Source organism: Brassica napus, chromosome A5, assembly GCF_020379485.1.
Source record: "Brassica napus cultivar Da-Ae chromosome A5, Da-Ae, whole genome shotgun sequence".
Lineage (NCBI taxonomy): Eukaryota > Viridiplantae > Streptophyta > Magnoliopsida > Brassicales > Brassicaceae > Brassica > Brassica napus.
Genome location: NC_063438.1, coordinates 24,506,257 through 24,526,357, shown reverse-complemented (window position 1 = coordinate 24,526,357; position 20,101 = coordinate 24,506,257). Strand labels below are relative to the sequence as shown.

Genomic DNA, 20,101 nt, shown 5'->3' with positions numbered 1-20,101 from the left:
ATTTGGTATTCGTCTAATTTTTTAAGTTAATGCAGTTCAAAAGTTAAAACTAAAACCATGTTTATTCCAGATACTGAAGTGAGAGCTTGAACATGATTGTATATGGTATGACACTTTTATAAAAATCCGTACGAGAAAACAGTGAAGAAACTACATTACATATGCCATACGGAATTGCAGCAAACGAAACCAAACCAAACCAAAACCGAACCGTACAACCCCTACCTAGGCCTGGGTCGTAAAGCTGAACCACTAGCTCAGGTAGAATAACTATGTTAGCTAATTGGGCCTAGTAAATAGATGGGATGATATCGTGCGCACATTAATTCTTTGACCTAAATTCCGAAACTTATCCACGTCTGACTAAATAATATCCGATTATTTTAGATTAAAAAGTAAATAATGAAAAGGGGTTAATAGTCTGCGTGGATCTTCAGCCGTTTCAGACACAATACCCAGAATTTTCGAGCTGAAAAATTTTGTTCTTCTGCGTTCCCATCGAGTTTATCCTCTACTCTGTGTGCCCCTTTGAATATTCATACGACGACGCGTGATTTTGGTTTTGAATAGGTAACTTAAATAAACCCTATTACGATCCTCTTATCAAATTCTATTAACTATTGTGTCTCGTTCAAATATCTCGATTGAAAAAAAAATCCCTAATCTATAAATCTCTTCCAAGATTTAGTGTAAATTGAAGCGATTCGAGATTTTTCTGGTTTTCTTCAAATGAATTGATTCGATTGACTTTGGCTGATGATTAGAAAAATTTAGGCTGGTTTAGTCAAGTCGCTAATTCTAGGGTTCTATCGTTTCTACATGTTTTAAATCTGAGTGTGTTTATTTTGACTAATGAATGAATCAGATAGATTAGAAGCAAGGATTGGCTATGGAGGATGCAAACGCGATTAGGTATTGGTGTCACATGTGCTCTCGATCCGTGAATCCAGTCATCGAAGGCGAGGTAATCAACTGCAACTTCTGCCAAAGCGGATTCGTCGAAGAAATGGACGAAACTCCAGAACAGGCCACCAATGATCACCCTCATCAAGCTTCTGAGTCTCTCTGGGCTCCCATCTTGCTCGGGATGATGAACGATCATGATCAGCATCAGAGAGCCTCTGTCGAAAACGAAGATGACAACAATGATGACGACGATGATGATGGTCAGATTAACGATGGAGAGTTCGATTTGGAACGGCACCTGGAAGAGATCATGAGGAGAAGGAGGAGACACTCTGCCGCGATCCTCGATCTTCTCCAAGGGATCCGAGCCGGGTTATCGGTTGAATCCGAAAACAACCAGGATAATAACAATCAAGATAACGAGCTTGTTGTCTTGATCAACTCCTTTAACCAGAGGATAAGGATCCAAGACTCCGTCGACGCTAGTGCCGTTCCTTCTGGATCTTTAGGCGACTATTTTATCGGACCTGGGTTCGAGATGTTGCTTCAGCGTTTAGCTGAGAATGATCCCAACAACAGGTACGGGACGCCTCCCGCGACGAAGGAAGCTGTTGAGTCGTTGGAGACGGTTATGGTGGAGGAAAGTTTGGTGCAGTGTACTGTGTGTTTGGATGATTTTGAGATTGGGGTTGAGGCGAAAGAGATGCCGTGTAAGCATAAGTTTCACAGCGAGTGTTTGTTGCCGTGGCTTGAGCTTCATAGCTCGTGTCCTGTGTGTAGATATTTGCTTCCTACGGGGGATGATGATGGGGAAGCTAAGACTGATGGGGAGACGTCGAGTAATGTTTCTATGGAGAACAATGGAACATCGGTGGACTCGAGTTCGAACAATCCGTCGGTTAATGATTGAGGGTTAGAGTGTGAGGGGTCGGTTTGGTGAAGGGTTTGTGATTAGTTGGATGTTACTTTGGCTGCAGTACATAGTTTTCTCAGGTTTTGTTGAAAGTTGGATTTTCAAGTTGTTTTTTTTGTTTGACTTTTTTTTTTCTGATTGTTTCGAGTTTTGATTCGATCAGTTCGTTACTATAATAATCAGCATTGAAAAGGAATATAAAATAGTAGCTAACTTGTGCATTTAGTTGATTTATTTGAGCAGAAGACTTGGTCTTGTCTTATATGTATGCACTAACGATTGTTTCAAAGCTCTTCACACGGTAATTTGTAATTCTTACAATTCTTTTGAACTACTGAGTAAAATTTTAAGAAAAATGTGGTATGAACTGAATGAGTGTATATAAACTCAAAAGCTTTAGAACTGAAAGAGTGTATATAAACGACTTTGGTCAACCGTTTGATGTGATGCAACGACACACATATGTGTAAGACCCATTAATAAACATACGGCCCGTTATTCAATAAATGGGATTTGAATGATCGAATTACGTTGTTATTTTGGGGCTAAAGTGTAATTATTGAAACTTAAGGGCATGTTTTCAACTTTTTTTTTCTCCTGTCACACTCGCCTTCGCCGTCGCCTCCTTGTTCGTGGAGATCTATCGTCTGAGATTTTTCTCTACTGCTCTTATCAAGTTGATAAAAATCGAAGCTTTCCAAGACAAGAAAATCTCCAATCCTTAATCTTCAGTAGGTAACTCTCGTCTTATTCTGGATGTATCAGATCTCACGTCTCACTAGAACTTCGCGAGGAGTCTACTTTTGTAGGAAGAACCCATCATTAATCTCACATTATAAACAAACCTCTAACGATTTTGTTTATAGAATCTGTGTAAAGCTTGTTTCTTTGTGACATATTGAACACACGTTCTCAAAGTTATAAGCTTTTCTAACTACTGTCTGGTTTCTTGTAGGCTGTCATGTCCGAGAAGCCACCAGAAATCGCTGACATCATGCGTGTAAGCTCGCATCGTGAGGTCTACGAACCATGCGATGACTCATTCGCTCTAGTCGACGCACTACTCGCCGACCAAACCAACCTAATAAACCACAACCCCAACGTTTGTATGGAGATCGGCTGCGGAAGCGGATACGTCATCACGTCCCTCATCCTCCTCCTCAAACCCAAACTCCCCAACGTCCATTACCTAGCCACCGACACAAACCCCATCGCCGCACGCGTAACAAACCAAACTCTAGAAGCACACGGAGTCAAAGCCGAGATTGTCTGCACGGACATAGCTTCTTGTCTAGAAGAGAGACTCGCCGGCTCGGTGGACGTGATGGTGGTGAACCCTCCTTACGTTCCTACGCCAGAGTACGAAGTTGGAATGGAAGGTATAGCCTCTGCTTGGGCTGGAGGGGAGAACGGGAGGAGCGTTATCGATAGAATGTTACCTGTGGTTGATCGTTTGCTTTCGGAGAAGGGGTGGTTCTACTTGGTGACGTTGAGTTCTAATTACCCGGCGGAGATTTGTCTGATGATGAGGAAGAGAGGCTTCGCGTGGAGGATCTTGGTTCAAAGGTCGACAGAAGAGGAGAATCTCGTTATACTCAAGTTCTGGAGGGATAGAGATGAGGTGAGCTTGGAGAAGGAGACATCGTCAGCTTCGTTGGTGTCTGAGTTTTCGAGATCTTTGTCATCGTTTATGGAGAAACAATGGCGGTGAGAACTTGATGATCTCAGGAGCATTCTTTGTTGTTACAAGAACTTGTAATGTTGTTGTTGCAAACACTCCTTTGATTCTTTGAAGTGTTTGTTGGTCTAGTGTTCAATTTTTTTTATGAAAACCCGGTTACGTGTTGGTCCACTTACCAAAACCGGATTAAACCAGTGTTTTTAAAACCGGATCGATCCGATAATTGAACCGGGTTCGACCATTGGTTCTGTAAATGGTTCGACCATAAACCGGTCATTGAATTTCAAACCTATTAAAATGATAAAAATCACTAAAACTATTAAAAATCTATAAAACATTCGTATAAACATAAGACTAATTTATATTTATAATGTTTTATGTTTAAAATTTATTTATATTTTAATTGATATCATAATTACTAACATTACATTTAAATTTATATACTAAAATATATTAAACCAACCAGGTTTGACTCGGTCGAATTACCGTGATAAAAAAAAATTCGGTTTAACTTTCGGTCTAGTTTTAAAAACACTGATTAAACCAAAAATCACCGTCTGTTTATGCCTATTTTCGAGTACCGACGTGGCTGAATGTCAGTGGACGGTCGCGTAAATAAAAGCGCGAGAGTCGTTATGTTAGACTTCTTCCATGAATTTACCGAAGCACCCTCATTATTACAAGACGACCAGGGGTGGATTAGACAACTATATAAACCCTATAAATATCCAAAGAGCTAACCAATTCCAAAACGCAAGCGATAGCCTCTCTCCTCACAGATCTAAAAGAGACCTCATCCTCCTCGTTCATACATAAAGAGAGAAAACGAAAGAGAGAGCCAAATCACTCTCCCCCTTTATATAAACTCCCATTTACAAAATCTTTTTTTCCCTCTCCAATCCTTCAGATCTGTATATAAAAGCCTCACCTCTTCGTTTCATTTCCCCAAATCTCCACGAAAACCCTAGATTTCGTGTCCGAATCTCTCTTACGAAAGGTCTGAAACTCTTCTCCTTCGTTTAATTGGTCGGAAATGATTGTGTTTGGATGCTACGGTTTTTCATAGAATAGACAAAATGTGTCATTGCTTTGAAGATGAATCTAAACCCGGTTTATACCGGTTATTGAATTATCAAAAATGAGACGGTCTGATTAGTTTTTTTTTTGTGGTATGGTTAGGCAAATGACAGATCAAGGATTGGAAGGGAGTAATCCAGTGGACCTAGCCGAGCATCCTTCAGGGATTGTGCCTACTCTTCAGTGAGTTCTTTTTATAGTGAGTCTCGTATGTCCAATGATTGAACCATGTTGATATGATAATCTCATCGTGGGATGTTTTGTTTGCAGGAACATTGTGTCGACGGTGAACTTGGACTGCAAGCTAGATCTTAAAGCCATCGCTTTGCAAGCTCGTAATGCTGAATACAATCCTAAGGTTTTCCACTGTAGTAACATTCTATTGTAATAATCAAAAGAAAATTGGAATTGATTTGTTAACTGATTAACTAGAGTTAAAATTAAGATATTATCTGGTCTTTTCAAAACTAGCTGGGGATAGCTAAGTTTATCTTTTTTAAATAGATTTATTGTGTTTCATTTTTACAGCGTTTTGCTGCTGTGATCATGCGGATTAGAGAACCAAAGACTACAGCATTAATTTTTGCCTCTGGTAAAATGGTTAGTCATATCTTGATTGCTATTTTTTTTTTTTCATAACTCTTATACATTCAAATTTCATTTTGATTTTTGCTTTGAATTCTCTTCTGAATTTTGGTGTCTAATCTTAAATTTAGGTTTGTACTGGAGCCAAGAGTGAATACTTTTCAAAGATGGCTGCAAGAAAGGTAGCTTTCGTTCTACTAACCTATTTGCGCTACATCATGTTATGCTAATAGGGGATGTGTGATTGTTTAGTATGCTCGGATTGTCCAAAAGCTTGGTTTTCCTGCAAAGTTCAAGGTACTTATCCTCCCAATCTCTTGTCCCCTATCTTACATGATTGGCTTAGTTGTACCACAGATATATTGATGGTTACATTGTCCTTTAGGATTTCAAGATTCAGAATATAGTAGGTTCTTGTGATGTCAAGTTCCCTATCAGACTTGAAGGTCTTGCATACTCTCACGCCGCTTTCTCAAGTGTAAGGGATCTTAACACACTAGTTGCAACCTTCATTCTACATGTTTTTAACTTAATAATTAAGCTGACTGTGTGTGTTGCCTCCCTCTATCTCATATTGATGTTTCCAGTACGAGCCTGAGTTGTTTCCGGGGCTAATCTACAGGATGAAAGTGCCTAAGATTGTGCTACTAATTTTTGTGTCTGGCAAAATAGTCATCACTGGAGCCAAGGTAAAAAAACTCACTTTCTCTTTTTAGGTTTTTGTGTTTATCTCATGAGCTCCACTCACACTATCAGATGAGAGAGGAGACTTACAAAGCCTTTGAGAATATATACCCGGTCCTCACGGAGTTCAGGAAGATCCAGCAATAGTATGTAACCCACACCTTTCTCGGTAATGGTTGATGTTTCCAAAATCTACGTGCATGAATCTAATTGTTATGTTTATCTTTAACAGAGTGGCGAGTTTGTGCTTTGCAAAAGCTAAGTTGTGTGGTGTTTTAGCACCTTGGAGTTGCTTAACCTGCTGAGAATTTTGTCCTTGAACAAAGGCTCTCGAAGTTCTTTTGTATTACTGTTTAAGATTCTAATAGAACATTGTAAATACTCAAATGGAGACGATTTTTCTGTTGTTTTTTTCTGCTCCAAGATCAAGTTTATTTTCACACGTTAAAAAGTACAACAGTATAGTTTCGTTTTTATCATCCAAGATTGTAAGCAAAGTTGGGGACTTCCAAGATCAAAGATGGAATATAAAAAGTGATGATGATAGAGTATAGTACCCATCACAGATATAGGCAAGGTCTAGACAGAGAGAACAGCAATGAACCTTGCCATGTTATTGGCTGGCTGATAGTGACTTGTTATTACTTATTACCCTCAAGAAGCAACGTTCAACAATAGTTGCAGTGATCTCGGCCCCAAAACTCAGGCAGCCAACACCTAAGGGCTAAGGAGGTGTCTTGGTCAGCTATTCCCAGAGAGTTTGTACTTTAGAGCATCTCCAATGTAAAATTCAATTTTTTTTCTTTAAAATAGAATAAAATTGCTTTAATCCTATTCTATTTCCCAGTTTATAATGGAATGATGAACACAAAAAATTATATATACTACTTCATTTATGGAATAAATTTTATTATAAAGTGAGATATGGAGTTGAACTAAAGCATTTTTTAGTTCATATTCACTTTTATTCCATTTTAAAAGAAAATTTGAGTAGGAATGTAGATGACTTTAGTGATAGTGGATCTAGGCATTGGGGTGGTTTGATTTTGTCTCTTTTCTTCTGGCAACTGATAGAATTATTTGCAGAGGATGGCCTCTGGTCGTCATCCCTAATATACGAGTTGTAATAATCTTATTGATCTACCCTAAATATCCCATCCCATTGTGATTATCTGGTGCATTGTTGTTGTTGTTTCACTATGTGTGTTATGATTCGATTCTCTTTGAATAAGTGAAATGTAACTTCTTTTGTTTGATGGTTAAAATTGTGTATTGATTTGTGTCACAATGTGTTTTTTATAAAATAAATGTCTACCCAAATCAATGATTAACATTGTAATTTTAACTCATGCAAATATAAGGAAAATAGCATAAATAAATAAAAGTCGACATGCGCTCACTACATGCATTGACTTATATGAGCACAAATTTGATGAGATGTAGTTAAATTAAGGTTCTCGTCATCAAAGATTATGACGATTCTAACAACTAGATTCTGTGTGACATCAATGAAATGAGGTACAGATACAATTTGTAGGCTAAATGTTTATAGACCTTTTTTCATCAAGAAGTTTATCTTTAAAGTAGATCGATGAGACATGCTATATTTTGATTAATAAATCAATGACCAAAGCAAGTTAAATAAATGACTGCTAAAGAAGGATCAAAATGTCAAATTTGAAATTTCTCATATCAGTCAAAAACCCTTGGTCTTGTTGCTTTTTGTGTTGGAAAATAATTTCTTATTGGTGTTTTTAGAATAAACATTTTGCGGACTAAAAACTATCTTAGAAACATTTTCACATTAACCAAAACCTAAGACCACCATTAACGCGAGATCTTAGGAGAGGTGCTTAGATTATTTTGTAATTAAAGAAAAAGAAAAATGACAATTATCTGAAGCAGCAACGCTTAATTAGGAGAAGGAAGCGCCGGGTCTTAAGGGACACGTGTTACAATTAGAGAGAGTTTGGTCTGAAACTCCTTTCTCTCTCTCAACGAGCAAAGAGATGATTCACTACTCCTCTTCTTCTTCTCGGTTGATCTCCTCCTCAGCAACACCAAAGCGTCTCTCTTCTCTTCTTCTCCATATTCTTTATGTTTCATTCTTTCTTAAATCGAAAAACCCTTCAATTATAATTGGATCTGTTCTTCAAGAAGAGGATAAAAGTCTGTATCTTTTCGCAGTGAATCCTTCTTCAGCAACAGGGTCTTGGAGTTTTCTACGAAATTTGATTTGGGTTTTCGTTTTTTAGGTTGAATTGGCAAAAAGGGCTCATCTTGTGTTCGATGATATTCCCCAGAGAGAAAAGGCGAAGACTTTTTTGTATTTGGGATTTTTGTGTTGTTTTGTGGGAGGGAATAGAGAGAGATGGCAGGTGAAGATTGGATAGAGCTCAAGTTTAAATTCGCTGATGGCCTAAAGGTAACATATGTTCCATCGTTATGTTTGCTTGTATAAAAAAAACTTCATATTCTTTAGTTCTTGTTTCTGCCTTTCCATCATTTTCTTTGTTTCTGTAATGTTTTAATGTCTACCGAACGTTTTATTGGCTTAAGTTATTAGGTACTGAACTTTGTAAATTTGAGAATTTAACAGATAATTAAAAGGTTATACTGTGGCAAGAAGATTGATGACCGAAGTTGTGTATTGCTTTTCGCTGTTTAGATGTTTTGTAACCTTGTTTAGAATTTTCTTGCTGCTTAAGGTTGTGTTGGGACTGAAGTTTTCAAGTGTTTCTCTCTGTTTTGATAGACTCAGAAAACATTCCTAAGACTGTAAATGATGTGAAGCTCATCAATGCCGGGAAGATACTAGACAACAATAGGACACTGGCTGAATCAACGCTTCCCGTTGGCGAACTTCATGGAATGGTCATCACTATGCATGTTGTTCTTCGCCCTCCTACTTTAGACAAAAAGAGCCGTAAATGTTTCTTTGCCTTCCTCCTATGCTAATATAAAAGCAGGCTTCCTTTGATTCTCTAGTTGCTTGTGATTATGGTATTCAGATTCCAAACTTCCATGTTTTGCAAATGGTTTTATACATATATTCCTATAAATTTTATCTTAAATAAAACAATGCTTAATTTTTTTTAAGAATCTCAAAATAAGATACTTGCATTGGAGGACAAAAATTTAAAGGTATCTTATTTAAAGTTCTTAACACACATTTATTACTAAAAAATGATTAAGCACCACATTAGGGGTGCTAGGGATAATCATGCTCTAAGAGTCAAGGACGAGTTAAGTCTACTTCACAATGGCAGTGTGTATACACTATACAGTATACAAAATCAGATCTAGACATAGGCAAGTGAAACATTAACGCGCTCGAAATTTTTGGATATTTTTTACATATATATGCATAAGTCCTTAAAGTATATAAAATAAATTTATTAATATTTTTAAAAAATTGTTTCTAGTCCCCAAAAGCCGGTCCTATATGTGTAGTGTGCTTTTGCATAACATTTCTCTCACGCTTTTCGTAGTTTTTTTCTAAGACTATTGAACATGTTTTTGTGAAAATATTATATTTATACTAGTGATATTCTTCTACATGTTTCTAATATACATTTTCACTCTTTAAACCAAAAATTATAAGAGTTTTTTTAAGAGCAGAAAAATCCATTTTCAACATATTTATCCAACTTTTTACTTAATCCATTAAATTTATAAAAGAAAAAGATTCCAACACAACTAACGTTATAACTTTAACTTATATGTGAGAAGGGATGGCATTCATTAGAACAAAAAGTCAAAAATCTACTCATTTCCACGTTTTTGTATATCTTTTTTTGTAACTGAAAAAATATATACAAAACGTGGAAAACGTATATCTTCTTTTAACAGAAATTACAACAACAAACAAAACAAGGAGAGAAATAAAACAACAAAAGAAATGTAAACACAAGAAATTAAGGGTGAGAAACAAGACACTGAGATGACAGGGTCACAGAACGTCAGAAAGACAATGGCATTGAGCGGCTAAGGTTCCATTTCACAATTAACGTTATACATGCATCGTTCGTTGTACATTTGTAATAATTTAACAACGCGGTTTCTCTATATCCTATTATATAGGACCACAATTAAGTGTTCTTCAACGTCGTTAAGCTATCAGAAAAAAAAAAAAGATGATGAAATGGAAGTTGGGTTTCTTAATTGGTGTAATGTTCATCTTGTCCATTGCACTAATTGACCCCAGCTTTGGCCAACGAAACTTACTCATCTCGCACTCTAGTAAGTTTCCATCACTCCTCTCTGTTTATTCTATGGTTATTTTGAGATTGTGTATGTGTGTGTGTGTGTGTGATGGCATAAGTCAGATTTATTTGTGGATGTACATGTCACGTGAAAGCCGTATATGTGGGGAGTACCGGTGTATTGTGTATTTAGTAAAACTGATATTTGACTTTGATCGATAAAGTGATGATATAACTAAACTGGTAACATTTCTGTTGTTGTATATATGTATGATACTATGATCCAATCGTTGATGGATCATATTTTTTTGAGCAACATATTCCTTCATTAAACTGAAAAGAGACTAAGATGAGTTCTGGCCCCAAGGCTAGATGCATGTCATTAATAATTGATTCACCGTTATATTCTTATAAATTTTCAATAAATTCATTTTTTGAACAATAGAGAAACCCTAATTTAAGAAATGCATGTCATTAGTAATTGATTCATGGTTTATCAAACTAAAAAACAGGAAACGGGGTTGGAAATATACATATCAGCAAAGGAATGAAGATCAGCTCTAACGGCAGTACTTCTATACGTGGTAAAGGTCTTCATCAGTAATTTACGAGTTGTAACGATCTTATTGATCTTGTTAGTTGTTGTTTGTTGAGTTGTTGTTTCATTGTGTGTGATGTGATACTGTTTAAATAAAATGAAATGGACTTTCAAATGTTTGATACTTAGAGCTTGATTGGTTTCCCCGCTACCACCCGCAAACGCAACTTTTGCGGTTGATAGCGGTTGACAGCGTTTCGAAACAATCATACAAACCGCTACAAATCGCTTCAAACCGCTACAAATCGCTTCAAACCGCTCCAAACCTCTTAAATTCAAAAGCTGGTTCCAGCTAGCGTTTGCGGTTGCGGACAGTTGCGGGAGGATAATTTTTTTTTCTTTTTTTTTTAAAACCATATAAATATAAATACAAAATAAAATAAAAATATTCAATAAATTTTTTAAAATGGAATTATAAAAATACTAAAATATATCTATTATATTTTAATTAATATTATAAAATTTTAAAATAAAAATATTTTCTATAATTTTAAAATTTTAAAACTATAACTTTGAAAGTATAATTTACATATTTATTATAATATTATGATTTTTGATATTTTTATAATTATATAAAATGTAAATATTGTTAATTTATTAGTAGTTAACCAGTCATAAGTATCCCGTAAACACACCAATTTCTAATCGCAGAACCAGTCATACAAATCTCTTAAAACCGCTAGAAACCACAACCACCCGCATCCGCAAATGCCCGCAGCCGCAATCGCAACCGCTGTGTTTCAACCAGTCAGGCTTTAACTGCCTATTAAAATCGTGTACTGAGTGGTACTACAATGTTTTTCTTTACTCAAAATGATTATTAACATTGTAATTCTCAACCCATTCAAATATAGGGAAAATGAACAAAATAAAACTTGCTATATGCATTGACTTATAAGTATCACCAACTTGGTGAGAACGATTCTTTTGATTAATCTCATCCCAGCAGGCTAACACTAACTATTTATAAAGTATTATTGTGTATTTATACTTGGGAGTTGGGAAGAACAATTACATTCTCGCTGGTTATTTAAACAATTACTGTGTGAGAGAACGAACCAATAGAGTATTTAAAGAGAAAGGGGCAAAAAAGGATTATCAAGTTTATTCTAATAGCTTCGGTTATTCATGCAGCGCATCATCCAATTCGTACATCATTCCATTTTCCAATGTAACCCAGAAAAGACGCCATTTACACAGATAGAGAAGCATTTCAAGAAACAACCCAAAGGATCAATATCTAAGACTACAGATTTTTGTTCAAAAAAAAAAACTACAGGTTAACTTTTTTTTTTGGGCTTATTTGCCAAATAACCAAAAAAAAAAGAGTAATTAGATTTTTAGTAAGAAGTTAGAGATAGATAGGAAAAGAAATAAGGGGAGAGAAAGTGTTTTTGGTTAGATAGTGAATTTGTGTTTTTTTTTATGGTTATAAGGTGCAATTTCCCTTTTTTTTTTTGTCATAAAGGACTGCAGGTTAAGGTCCCTCAGATCAAACTAGTTTTTTTTATCAGACAAGATGGAATGCACTTCGTATACTTTTCTTTTTCTCTGTCATACCATGACCGGAACACTAGTTAAATTAAGTTTCTTGAATCTTGTCATTAACATGTTTTCAACCCGAGAGATGTACATCATTAATCTTTTTAAGGTAGACATCTTATACTGAAACTAGTAATGGTTCACAAGTAACTTTGGACAGTGACAGAAGCAAGAAACTACGAAGACAGTATCTCAGATGCTAACAGAAGTCAAATAGGTAACTTTGGACAGTGACAGAAGAAAGAAACTACGAAGACAGAACCTCAGATGCTAACAGACCTCAAATAGAGTCATGTCTGAACCCAAACAAGAAACAGGAGAATAGAAAAAGGGGGAAAATAAACAAAAATCTGCCCATCAATCCAACAGAAATGGAAACAACTCCCACCCTGCTATTATATCCTCTTTCTCTTACTTTTCCCACAATTTAGTAGGTCCTATAAGCATTTTACAAGGCAGGAGGATCAACGACAGAACATGAAAAAAAAAGAAAAGAAAAAACTGTAAAGACAAAGGTAAAAAGAGAACACGAAAAGATTGAAGAAACAATAAAACTGGGACATTTAACTTCTAAGGGCATAGAAACAGAATCTCGGTCTCAGGTACTAAGGCTCTTCCTTCCATGCTTCAAAGCTCACGGCACTTCTCTAGAGAAACTGTTTACGGGACTGTTCATATCTTCTTCTCTCTTGTTAATGCACAAGCCGTGAGCTACATCGCCTAATCTAGCAACCATTTGCCACCACACTGACTGGTTTTGCAACAGACCCATTCTCATCAGCCTTGACATCACTGGTAGCAGGAGGAGATTCCTTCTTAGCCGAATCAGCAGTTGCGGTTTCCTTTTTCTCATCTGTTGTAGTCTTCTCCTCACTTACCTGTTAAATTTAAGTTCATTTAGATGTTAGATGAACACTGTTGTACACTATAACTACGAAAGAGTTCTAGAACTGTTAGCATGTATGTTCTAACCTGTTTCTGGGTTTGCTGTTGCTTAGCCTTCTTCTCCAAGATAGTCTTTTGCCTAACCTCATAGAAGGAAAAGTCATCCAAAATGCAAGTCTTGCTTGTATGCTCCTTGAAAATCTTCACAATCTTCAAGCCTTGCTCCAACTTGACCTGTCATACGATCCCACACAACAAACTTCAACACACGGGAAGAAAAATAGAGGACACAACTTAATGAGATGTAAAGGCTTCACAGGTCTGTTACCTCTTGTGTGTCTCTACTGTTGGTGACAGGCTTGTTCTCATTGTTCTCAAGGGTAATGTGTTTCAGCAAGCTGTTGGGAACATCCTTCACAATATGCCACTTGAGAGGGAAAGAGCCAGTCCACTTGTCTTGCTGCCAGTACTCCACATTTGTGTTAAAATCAACTGGCCCTGTCATTTCAGCAAGCCCAACAAATTGTCCACTTGCATTGACCTGGAAAACAAAAACAAGAGATGAATATTAGCTCCATATCTTCAAACAAATCACAAAAAGCACTGCACGATTGATCTGAAGATTATAAAAACATACCGAGAAAAAGAGAAAGATAGGACAGCCGCCAGGTTTCTGCTGAGCTTCCTGGTATGCCGCAGCAAGTTTCTTGTTTCCATTTGGTGTACTGGCCCAAACATTGTATTTGATGCTCTTGTGCACATCATCTTCACTGTAGGACTTGATGACGAAGAACATAGCATTCTCATAATCCACTGGGAAATCTTCTTTGTTGTACTGTTCTCTGTCAGGAACAATGCATGTGTTCTCCGTCTCCACAACCTCAGCTACATTTGAATCGCCAGTCTGCTCCTTCACCTCTAAGCTATCTTCTGAATTTTCCTTCTGGTTCTTTGTACCCTTTGCTCTAGGTCCCCTGTTAAGTTCATTCAACCCATCTGCGTTGTTCTCATTTCCATAGAAGGAACTGTTACCCCTTCCCCAGTTTCTGTATCTGTTGTCTGTTGTGCTCACCCATCCTCTTCCATTTGTTCTTGAATCATACCCAGAAGAACCATAACTCATACCAGATCTCCCTGAGCTTCCATAGCTACCATATACCTTGTTCTGATACACCCTGTTGTAGTATCCCTGACCTGTACCGTAGCCTGTCATTGAGGCAGGCTGGTGCAAAAGAAAACACTGATTAAGTACCAATTTTTACGCCAATAAAACAAACCATAGTTTTCGTCAATAAAAAGAAATGTAGAAAAATATCATACCGTGTAATGGGAATTTGAGCGGTAATTTTGATTCCTCGATGATGGTACAGTGGTCGACTTAGAATAGGAGGATGCAACTCCACTACCAGATCTCTGCACATCTGAATACTTAGAGCCGTCGTAACATGGCACAGGAGCATAAAACCCATCATAACCATATCCACCAGCAAAACCTCCTCCCGGAGCACCAGTTCCATACAAATTGCTTGCGGTGTTATGTGTTGTCTGGTTATTTGGTTTCCCTGTAACTGTTCCGTTGCTTCCCTTGGCCATACCAGTAGCAGATGCAACATTCTTAGTTTCTGCTGTCTTCACACCACCAGCTTTGTTTGCAGAGAGATCTCCCTGGTTAGGGGTAGCAACAGACGAAGCAAAAGCTCCAGTGGGGAAAAAGGCAGGATACTGGTACTGCTGCTGAGCACCATACAACTGCCCATCTCCGCCAACCTGTGGACCAGGGCTTGTCGCTGGCGAGTAAGGATAAGCCGCATACCCATAACTCTGAGGATACACAATAGAGCCATTCTCTCCATAAATTCCCTGGAAAAAGCCATCCGAAGCTGTTAAGCAGAGCAGATGCGAACACAAAACAAAACTACACAATGGACCTAGTAAGCACACACTTACAGAGCTCATGTCAACACCTTCAGGATTCTGGTAACCAGTGTATTCGCTCCAGTCGCCATTCCCATATCCTGAAAGTTAATAAAACGAGATAAACTTGTTAAACACAAGCGAGTGAAGTGGATGTTACTAAAGATTGTAAAATGAGTTGAGAACGAAGCTACCTCCATAATAAAACTGCGGGTAAGCATTGGGAACATAGCAAACAGAAGGGTCAACAGCATCACTGGGAAGCAATGGAGTCAGAGAACGGTCATAGGTAGGAACTTGACCATGTGAATCCACACCTCCGTACTGGTAAACAGCAGTCTGCACAAACAAACCACAAAAGCACACTGCTTGTTATAAAAAAAAAAAAACTAAATGGCAAACACACACAGTAAAAGATAAAACTTTTCCACTCCACACCTTCTTGTTAGGCTCAGGGATCTCGGAAGCTTTGGCTTGTGGGTCCAAAGAGAGCTTCTGCAACATATCAGCAGATTCTAGAAACATCAAGGAGGTGAGTCAAGGAAACAAAGACACAACCATTAGAACAGTGTAAAGGAACCATCTTTAGCCCTAACAACTAACAAAACCCCAAATCTAAATCTACTTAAACGGAAAATCGAAAATCACATCAATTAAACAGAGAACGAAGCTCGAATCGAGATCCAATAACGTTAAACAAGAGAAAACCACAGATCGAGAAAGGATACGATCAGCAACAGTAGCCATGATAATCAGATTCGAGAAACAAAAGGTTTGATTGATAGATCCTTCTCGGATAAAGGGGGATGCGGCCAAAAGAGAGGAAGATAGAAACCCTAAACAGAGTCAGGAGATCGAATCTAGGGTTTAAGAGATGAGAAGGAGGAGAAGCTGGCCGCAGCCGCCAAGGGGCAAAGGAGAGAAGGGAAGGGTTTTTCTTCGGGGAAGAGGAAAAAACAAAAGGGTTTTGTTTCTCTGCCTTCCACTTGATTCAAATAGATTTCAATTTGGGAAAAAAAAAAAATAGATCTCATCCCCACGATTATCTTTTTTTTTATATATATTTATTTATTTCTTCCGGTTTAAGATATTTCCTCTTTGGTTATAAAGACTTGAGGACTTGACCTTCTGGTTTTTGGTAATTACCACCTAATTTCACACTCTGGTAATCTTTTGAATAGATACTAATCTTTACTGTGTTCAAATCTTTGATATATTTTGCCTTAAAAACATCTAAAATACGTTGAATTTAGAGCGATATTGAGTAAAAGTCAAAAGTCATATTCTTTCGTTAATCTTCCATATAATTATCAAATGTACTATTTACATAATTAAAATGTTTGTTGAAAGTTTTATGTGTACAATCAAAACCATACTGTTAATGATTTTCTTCTAGTGGAATATGAAGAAATAAATACAAATCTATACTATGTTCAAATCAAATCTATAATATATATGCCTAAAAACATCTAAAATACATTGAATATATAGCAATGTTGGGTGAAAGTCAAAAGTCATATTTTCCCTAAACCTTCCATATAATTACCAATTTAATATATTTAATTTGAATTTTTATTATGTTCAGTCAAAACCTCACTGTGAATATTTTTTTTCTATAGGAAAATAAAGAAATAAAACATTTACCTCAAGTATAAGTTAATGGGCCAATTCCAAGGCTATCCAATATGGGCCTCTTGTTCATCTTCAGGCCCTAATAAGCCGGACCGGAACGTGGCCCGTATATAGACCCAGGATCCGAGTACTCTGACTCTCGAGTGTTCGTCTAATTAATGTCCGAACCAAACAGTAATGCATCCAACTGTAACGAATAGTACATCCAACCGTTCAAAGATTTGCTAAGTAATCATTGCGCTTTGTGTTTTTTTTTTCGTAAAAGACGAAACAAAACTAATCATTGCGCGCCTTTATAACAACGAGAAGTCATGGTAGCAAGTACCATCTTCATTTCCTCTAAAAGATAGAATAAAATACTCTCCGGTGTAAGTCTCCCACCGCTTCTCCTCACGGTGACTGTCGTCCTTATTAAATCTATTGAGCTCAGTGTTTGTGTTCATGCATGTTTGGCCCATGAAACTATAGTCTTTGAGAAAGAGTGTTTTTAACCCATTTTCACACTATGTTTTGTTTTGTTCTGACTATTGGATTTGCAGTGCGAGCATGGATGCTTTTGAGAGAAACTACAGATCACATGGTGTTAATGTTACTTCGGAGGTATGAAGTTATTGTCTCTTCGGTATATTCATTTCATATTCCAAGCGTGAGGTTTTCTTCTGGTTAGGAGGATTACTTTGAGGAGCCTGTTGAGAACATTGGTGCGAAGCTTGCTAGGCAAGCAGCTGCAAAGACCAGTGACTTGGCTGGTCATGGTGTTGTTCTTGCACAAGGTTTTATTGATGAGTGTGTCAAGGTTTGGTACATTCTTCTCTCGGCTTTTTCTCATGTAAACTCAGTTTAATAATCATCTTATATATTTTGTTGTTTTTCAGGTGGTGGCTGATGGTGTAAACCCTGTATTGGTCTCTAAAGGCATTGACAAGACAGAAAAGGTTTTGGTTTACGAGCTAGACCTAATGTCTAAGGGCCGTAACGCGGGAAACGACCCTGAAACTGGAAGTATGATTGCTGAAGCAAAGAGAAGAGTTGCCAAGAACGATGTGTTGGTCATTCATGAGGGCAAAAGCGCTGAGAATAATGTTTACGCAGACTATGGTAATGGTTGCGAATACTATATGGTGAACACTGAGAGACTGTTGGGGGAGTACCATAATTGTGAGGTAAGTAACATAAAATTTTATTAGTTTTATTTATAAAATTACTTAAATTAAAAAAAATGAATATATAATCTTTATAAAATCTACATTTTTCTAAAAATTTGTGTTTTATAAAAAATTAATTTTAAAAATTTATGGAACATATAGTTTCACTAATTTTTTGAAAGTAAACTTGTATAGTTTTCACAGATTGGATGAAATATACGTAAATGTTGACAAATATAAATATCTATAAACTTTCCAGATATCCAAAAAACTAATATCTATATTGTTCAAAGCAAATCAAATCGAAAATCAGATGTCTTTAAAATACGAATCAAATCACAAATACTGAAAATTATGGTATAATTCGATCTATGTCCATCCTATTGTGTCATTGTAGGTACAGGTTCAAGACAGTGAAGTTGCAGCTGTTAGCAACCCTGGAGCTGTAAGAATGATTGCTGAAGCAAAGAGCAAAGTTGGCAAGAACGGTGTGGTGGTCATTGATGAGGGCAAAAGCGCTGAGAATAAAGTTTACGCAGTGGAAGGAATACAATTTGACAATGGTAATGATTCCGAATACTTTATAACGGACTATGAGAGAATGTGTGTGGAGTACGATAATTGCAAGGTAAGTGTGTTATGTTCTGAACTAACTACGGATAGTGATGGCACGTAGCATAACTAAAAGTTTTCTATTTCTGCGCGCAGTTGCTTCTTGTTGACCATAAGATTACCAATGAAAGAGAGCTTGTTGAGTTTATGGAGAATGTGACTAGAGGTGGAGACCCCATCATCATAATCGCAGAAGACATTGAGAAAGAACCTTTAGATACTCTGGTTGTTAGAAAGTCTAGAGGGAAATGGAACGTCGCATCAGTTAAGGCTCCTGGTTCTGGAGAGCTCAAGAGCCAGTACCTTGACGATATCGCCATTATAACTGGAGGTAACAATCATCAATGTGGCCTCCTGTATAGGAATCATCATTACACTGTTTAAAAAAAAAAATCTATTTGTGTGTGCAGCAACTGTGATAAGAGAGGAAGATGGTCTTACTCTGGACAAAGCTGGGAAAGAGGTTTTGGGTAATGCCTATAAAGTTGTCATCACCAAGGAGATGACAACCATTGTGGGCGATGGCACCACACATGAAGCAGTGAGCAAGCGTGTTGCAGAGATTAAGAGTCTTATTGAGGTATATGTGTTGAGTCAAACCGTGGAAGTAGTCTACTTCATTGTACTAATAACTAAGTATATGGTTGTGCAGCAAGCGGAGCGAGGCTCTGAGAAGGAAACATTGAACGAGAGACTTGCTAAGCTTTCTGGTGGAGTTGCTGTAATACAGGTAAACAGTATCCACGTGGGTTCTTCTTAATACACAACATAAGAATGTGTTTGGTGACTACCCCATCTTGTTTAAAGGTTGGAGGACAAACTGAGACAGAGCGCATAGAAAAGAAGCTAAGGTTTGAAGAAGCCCTTAACGGTACAAAGGTGATTTTTTTCTTTAAACCCGAGGAGTTTGTTATACTGACCACTCATAAACGATTTTGATCTTAATGATCTCATTGGGTTTCTTCAGGGTAGTGTTGTTGGTGGTGGTTGCACTCTCCTTGGTCTTGCGGCCAAGGTTGATGCCATCAAGGATACTCTTGAAAACGAGGAAGAGAAGGTTGGAGCAGACATCGTTAAAAAGGGACTGAGTAACGCTGGTGAGGGTGGAAGCGTTGTGAGCGAGAAGGTAACAACAACATGACAAGAAAAAACTTTACTCTAAACTAAGTTGCTGCAACAGAACTATTTGATAATAAATATCTGCAATTTTTTTTTTGCAGGTTCTAAGAGGTTCCTTGGAACATGCTGCCTCTGCTGCAAAGAAGTTCTTGATGTCTGGGATTAAGGAGCGGGAAGCTGGCAACCCAATGAACAACATCTCAGGTTAGTCCAGATACTCTTCTTACACGGGAGCTTGGACAACAACATTAAAACTCATGTTTCTTCATCACTGAATCTCTTTTGACTTTTGTTTGTTTCAGGGTGGTTACTGAGATAGATCAGCCGGGTTCGCTCTTGGACATGAGAGAGAGAGATGATCATATTCCAAAATAAGCAAGGATTACTCTACTAGCTTGCAAACAAATAATGTAATGGCTTTTTAAACCAGAGAATAATGTGATCATTAGATCATCATATGCATGGAATAATTTTTAATAAATTGTCAGTGTTGTAATGACTTTTGAACCAGAGAATAATGTGTTCATTAGAACACCAAGTCATTAGATTTTATCTAATTGCATATGTTCTAAGTTAGATTTGAAGGTCAAGACAACCATATGC

General features: G+C 37.2%; 5 protein-coding genes across 11 annotated transcripts; 4 read left to right on the top strand and 1 right to left on the bottom strand.

Moving 5' to 3' along the window:
* The first annotated feature begins 318 nt into the window (after window positions 1-318).
* LOC106452273 (E3 ubiquitin-protein ligase SIRP1-like) lies at window positions 319-2,040 on the top strand. Of its 2 annotated transcripts, none has more exons than XM_013894348.3 (2): window positions 319-570; window positions 866-2,040. In XM_013894348.3, exon 2 carries the CDS (start codon window positions 890-892, stop codon window positions 1,814-1,816), a length of 927 nt encoding a protein of 308 aa, XP_013749802.2. In that variant the 5' UTR covers window positions 319-570; window positions 866-889; the 3' UTR covers window positions 1,817-2,040. The 2 variants fall into 2 exon arrangements, with proteins under 2 accessions (XP_013749802.2, XP_013749803.2); XM_013894349.3 differs by having other exon boundaries at window positions 376-570; window positions 870-2,040.
* Window positions 2,041-2,255: 215 nt separating this feature from the next.
* Window positions 2,256-3,665, top strand: LOC106345392 (methyltransferase N6AMT1-like). Of its 2 annotated transcripts, none has more exons than XM_048779896.1 (2): window positions 2,256-2,550; window positions 2,775-3,665. In XM_048779896.1, exon 2 carries the CDS (start codon window positions 2,781-2,783, stop codon window positions 3,528-3,530), a length of 750 nt encoding a protein of 249 aa, XP_048635853.1. In that variant the 5' UTR covers window positions 2,256-2,550; window positions 2,775-2,780; the 3' UTR covers window positions 3,531-3,665. The 2 variants fall into 2 exon arrangements, with proteins under 2 accessions (XP_048635853.1, XP_048635852.1); XM_048779895.1 differs by having other exon boundaries at window positions 2,256-2,554.
* A 571-nt stretch (window positions 3,666-4,236) lies between these two features.
* LOC106452274 (TATA-box-binding protein 1) lies at window positions 4,237-6,325 on the top strand. Its single transcript, XM_013894351.3, has 10 exons — window positions 4,237-4,497; window positions 4,680-4,760; window positions 4,848-4,935; window positions 5,106-5,177; window positions 5,294-5,344; window positions 5,415-5,459; window positions 5,548-5,640; window positions 5,750-5,851; window positions 5,919-5,992; window positions 6,079-6,325. Coding segments are annotated over exons 2-10 (603 nt in total). The 5' UTR covers window positions 4,237-4,497; window positions 4,680-4,683; the 3' UTR covers window positions 6,080-6,325.
* Window positions 6,326-12,513: 6,188 nt separating this feature from the next.
* On the bottom strand, window positions 12,514-15,986 carry LOC106452277 (YTH domain-containing protein ECT2-like). Its single transcript, XM_048779888.1, has 9 exons — window positions 15,719-15,986; window positions 15,429-15,505; window positions 15,185-15,329; window positions 15,024-15,091; window positions 14,397-14,936; window positions 13,714-14,298; window positions 13,405-13,617; window positions 13,164-13,310; window positions 12,514-13,069 (listed from the first exon to the last, which is right to left on the bottom strand). The coding sequence occupies exons 1-9, from the start codon at window positions 15,735-15,737 to the stop codon at window positions 12,917-12,919; spliced, it is 1,947 nt and encodes a 648-aa protein (XP_048635845.1). The 5' UTR covers window positions 15,738-15,986; the 3' UTR covers window positions 12,514-12,916.
* An 890-nt stretch (window positions 15,987-16,876) lies between these two features.
* Window positions 16,877-20,055, top strand: LOC106452278 (chaperonin 60 subunit beta 2, chloroplastic-like). 5 transcript variants are annotated; one of them, XM_048779889.1, is made up of 12 exons: window positions 16,877-16,990; window positions 17,162-17,222; window positions 17,290-17,418; window positions 17,498-17,785; window positions 18,165-18,395; window positions 18,476-18,710; window positions 18,790-18,959; window positions 19,032-19,109; window positions 19,187-19,258; window positions 19,347-19,505; window positions 19,600-19,702; window positions 19,801-20,055. In XM_048779889.1, the coding sequence occupies exons 2-12, from the start codon at window positions 17,169-17,171 to the stop codon at window positions 19,815-19,817; spliced, it is 1,536 nt and encodes a 511-aa protein (XP_048635846.1). In that variant the 5' UTR covers window positions 16,877-16,990; window positions 17,162-17,168; the 3' UTR covers window positions 19,818-20,055. The 5 variants fall into 5 exon arrangements, with proteins under 5 accessions (XP_048635846.1, XP_048635847.1, XP_048635850.1 ...); XM_048779890.1 differs by having other exon boundaries at window positions 16,932-17,017; XM_048779893.1 differs by having other exon boundaries at window positions 16,951-17,017; window positions 17,293-17,418.
* The last annotated feature ends 46 nt before the right edge of the window (window positions 20,056-20,101 follow it).